We start from the raw sequence: 4,395 nt of genomic DNA, 5'->3' as shown, positions 1-4,395 counted from the left end.
TCTGTTCAGGTCTTTTGGTTCTGGTCAGATCTTTTGGTTCTGTTCAGATCTTTTGGTTCTGGTCAGATATTTTGGTTCTGTTCAGGTCTTTTGGTTCTGGTCAGTTCTTTTGGTTCTGGTCAGATCTTTTGGTTCTGTTCTTACAGATGTTTTTATTTGGACTTTAGTTTCCTGAGTTTGTCTGATGAAACTGAACATGGCCGCTCTCGGTCTGTCCTCCCGTCGGGCGCTGTCAGTTAATCTTCGGTGGGTCTGAGTGAACAGAGGCTTTGCTTCCTGAACGTCCACCAGGCGAGGGGCGGAGCTCCTACACAACGTCCCATCTTGCTTCTGTGTCTGCGGCCCGGCTTCCCCTGGAGGCCTCCTGGCAGCGCGTCACTCAGAGACGAGGAGGAGGAGGAGACAGACTTTCAGAGCGAGCTGAAGGATGACGATTTAATTACATTTGTGTCCATTCATCTGTCCATCCACACACACACACTCAGGGACGTTCACACACTCTGAAAACTCCAGAAACACAAACTCTGTCCCTGCAGGTTCCCACAGCACACGAACCGCCGCCTCTTTGAATGGAGACGGCTGGCTGGTCGTCATGGTGACCGGCAACAACTAAAGATGTCCTGCAGGTCAAAGCAGACATGTCTATACTCGGCTGTGACGTCCTGTCTGATCATCAGGACTCCAGCACATCAGTGAAGGGGCCCCACAGACCTCAGGGGCCCCCTAGAGTGTCAGGGCCCCTGCTGTAGACTTTGTGGTGGACAGTTGAGCAGTCTGATGATCAGCTGGAGCAGAACCTGCCTCCAAGCAGACAGGTCTTCTGATTTAAATACTCCTCGTCGTTCTGTTTATTCTGAAGAAAATGAAGCCTGATACACGGAACAATTTTATTTCTCAACTGAACGTTGTGGTTTAATGAAACCCACCTGAGTAAACGGAGAAGTTGGTGTTGGTGATTATTTCCAGCTCAGGTAGAGCAGACTTTTACTTTCAGCCGGACTTCTTCACCCAGAACCTTCTCAGGTTCTGCAGTCACGCTGCAGCTCAGCGTTTATCGGTTCGATCCGTGATGGAAGAATTACTTTGTGATTTGGACTCAGCCGCCCGCTGCTCATCACCTTCCTTCATGGTTCCTGTCTCTGGGCTTTTACCACCCTGGACCAGTTCTACACGTGGCTTGTGAAAGATGGACCAGAACCACCTATCGGTGGGGCACTGAGGGGGGTCCGTTTGTGTTCTGATGGTGGCTCGGAGCTGTCAGTCCGATCTGAGAGAAGGATGACCTCGAGGTGTGGAGAGGGAACAACTGTCTGCTGAGAACAGAGCAATCCCAGATGTTTCACTGAAAGTCCAGTAAGCTGGACCAAACAGTGGAAAAGCAGAATTTATCTATTTCTATCATCTAAATTTATTCTAACAAAATTATAATCTATCTGAACAAAGACATCTAAAAAAATTAACCGAAGCAGGCGATGAAAAGCACAATTTAAAACCTGCATTAAGTTCTGATGGAGATGGACATGTTTGTGACTGTGGAATAATAAAAATCTAACTTCTTCTTTCTGTTCCCCTCCAGCTGTTTAGCTGATGTGTTAGTTTTATGGTTGTGTGTCGAACCCCCAAGACCAGGACAGACGCTGCCCAAAGGTCAGGACCGATGTCAGAGGCCAGGACAACTTGAACCAGTGGACTGAGGAACACCTTAGACTCATAAATCCTCTCTGGTCTCAGGGACATGTTGGATGACGCTTCTCAGTACCATCCAACAATCCCTAATCAAGATTATGTGAGAAAAAAAATCACTGCAATGCCACTTTGATTGTTGATATGTGCTGCTGATCTCATGCTGCTGATTTATTTCCTGCTGCTGTGTTCATTCATACTCATCTTCTCACACAGACTCATGTTCATGCTGCTGTTGTTCGGACTCGGAGTATTGTTTTGCACTAAGGTTTAGCGTATTTCTTATTTTAATGTATTTCTTAGTTTATATCTTAGTACTGTGTTTCGTTTACAGTTTATATTTTTGCTGTTGTTGGATGTAACTGGGATCCTACACAATTTCGTTCGACCTCATGTACATGTGATGCGAATGACAAATAAAGAACCTTGAATTTGAACTTGAACAACCCCCCACCCCCAATCTCAGGACAGGCGCCACCCAGGTACACCCAGTACTCCCAGTACAGTCAGGCAGTTTAATGACGCCATGGGGTCATTAATACTGGTTTTCATTAATTAATCTGAACCAAACAGAACTGTGCGAAAAACTAAAATACAAAGGATTTACAAAGTTCTAAATTACTACAAAAAAAATTTTTTCAATAGAAAAATATCAAGACCTTTTGTTGTAATGGTTATATTAATCTCGATCTGATTTCTTATCGTAAGCGTTGGTGGTATAGTGGTTAGCATAGCTGCCTTCCAAGCAGTTGACCCGGGTTCGATTCCCGGCCAACGCAAGTTTTTTTCTTTATTCCTGTTTTAAAAGATATTTGATAATGGGAAGTCTTATTTTAAGAGAAAGTGTTTTTTCCAAGTTTATCAGAGGTCTTATTTTCAAATAAACCCTGTTAATATGATCTAACTAAAACTTTTTTTTTTTACAACTTAAAAGCAAATCGTTTTCTATCCACAGGGAAGTTAGATTTTTTTTTTCAGTTGACAATAATAAATAATGTAGGGTTCGCATAGATTCACGTTTAGAGTTGAGTAGAAACATGATAAATTTGGGATTAACTTGGTTGAATGAAAAAAAAGAGTTTACAAGAACCGGTGCGCTGCCAGGTACTGCCTGCAGGGGGCGCTGGAGCTCGATGCCTGAGTCCAGTTACTGTAACTCGATTTTGTTATTGATAGAAGTAGCACTGTGATCCAACCCGGTAAGGACAGAGACGATAAAAACAGGAAGGCATGAAATAAAAATTAAAACACGTGAAATCTTTCTACAGAGTCATATTTTAGCAAAAACAACAACTTGACAACCGGAACCGAGAACACTCGTTCAGCACTGAGAGGAAGGATATCTCAGATGTACCGGAAGCAGCGGCAGCTAACCGGAAGTGGCTCTGTGGTTGTGTGCAAGTTGAAGATTCAGCGCGGTCTCCTTGTTAGCTTCCTTTTGTATGTGTTTGCGGTCCCTGGACGGTCCCTGGACCCGCCTGGACCCTGTGCCCGAGCTGCCGGCTCTCCCCGCGGGCTGCGTCACGCCATGGCGGCCGGAGGCGCCGCTCCTCCGCAGCTCGGAGATGTGGAAGAAGACGCTTCCCAGCTGCTGTTTCCCAAAGGTAACGACACGGACCCACCAACAGCTCTGACCTCAAACCTGATCCGGTTCTGAGATGGTCCACATGTGGTGTCTCGACCTGCTTGACGAGTATCCCTCCATTTGTCCTGGAACACTTAAACTTAGTGTAAACGGTTAACTGTGAATATATTTTACTTTTTTTTTTTAAATAACTATAGTTTCATAATTCAATTTTATAAACAATAATATAAATCTGTTTTAGGCCTATTTATTACAAAAAGTAGCTTTAATTAATTTAAGTATTTGTCTTACCTGTGATCAAGCAGACCATTACATCACCTGTCGGTAAACTTTTATTTTCTGTTGTTTTTTGTTTGAAATCACAAATTTCTTAAACTCCATCAGACTGAGCCCAGTTTCCTCCTCACTGAAGAAACTGCAGAACCAGAATCTTCTTCTGAATGATTTGACTATTCGGATCATTTATGCTGTACTTCCTGTTTGTCACGGACCCTGTTCTGGTTCTAATGGACCCTGTTCTGGTTCTAATGGATCCTGTTCTGGTTCCACAGAGTTTGAGAGTGCCGGCTCTGCTGAACTCAGAGGTCCACATGTTGCTGGTTCTAACGGACCTGTTGTTGGTTTCAACAGGCCCTGATCTGGTTCTGACTCACCTTGTAACGGGCCCTATTCTGGTTCTAACACGTCTTGTTCTGGTTCCACAGAGTTTGAGAGCGCAGAGACTCTGCTGAACTCGGAGGTCCACATGTTGTTGGAACACAGGAAGCAGCAGAACGAGAGCGCCGAGGACGAGCAGGAACTGTCTGAGGTCTTCATGAAGACCCTCAACTACACGGCCCGGTTCAGCCGCTTCAAGAACCGAGAGACCATCACAGCTGTCCGCAGGTGAACCACTATGGTCCCGTTCTGGTTCTGTCTGTTTATTTCTGGTTCTGATCTGGTTCTGTCTGTCCCAGTCTCCTCCTGCAGAAGAAACTCCATAAGTTTGAACTGGCCAGTTTGGCCAACCTGTGTCCTGAAGCAGCTGAGGAGGCCAAGGCCCTGATCCCCAGGTGAGTCCACCTGCGTGAGCAGGGTCACCTGGTCCAACAGAACCACCTGTCTCTGGTCCAACAGAACCACCTGTC

At 45.3% G+C, this 4,395-nt stretch overlaps 1 protein-coding gene and 1 non-coding gene across 2 annotated transcripts in view; both read left to right on the top strand.

The window, feature by feature from the left end:
• Window positions 1-2,390: 2,390 nt before the first annotated feature.
• trnag-ucc lies at window positions 2,391-2,462 on the top strand. The gene has a single exon. It is a non-coding gene; the product is annotated as a tRNA-Gly (tRNA).
• A 563-nt stretch (window positions 2,463-3,025) lies between these two features.
• polr2d (RNA polymerase II subunit D) overlaps window positions 3,026-4,395 on the top strand; it is a 1,793-nt gene continuing 423 nt past the window's right edge. The window contains exons 1-3 of the mRNA XM_037678394.1: window positions 3,026-3,287; window positions 3,973-4,153; window positions 4,225-4,320. Of these exons, the coding sequence (XP_037534322.1) occupies window positions 3,032-3,287; window positions 3,973-4,153; window positions 4,225-4,320 (533 nt within the window). The 5' untranslated portion in view covers window positions 3,026-3,031. The remainder of the gene's footprint in view (window positions 3,288-3,972; window positions 4,154-4,224; window positions 4,321-4,395) is intronic.

The sequence above is a fragment of the Nematolebias whitei genome, chromosome 6 (genome assembly GCF_014905685.2).
Source record: "Nematolebias whitei isolate Nwh7 chromosome 6, NemWhi1, whole genome shotgun sequence".
NCBI lineage: Eukaryota > Metazoa > Chordata > Actinopteri > Cyprinodontiformes > Rivulidae > Nematolebias > Nematolebias whitei.
The sequence above is the reverse complement of the archived record's forward strand: the minus strand, read 5'-3'. Positions and strand labels throughout refer to the sequence as shown.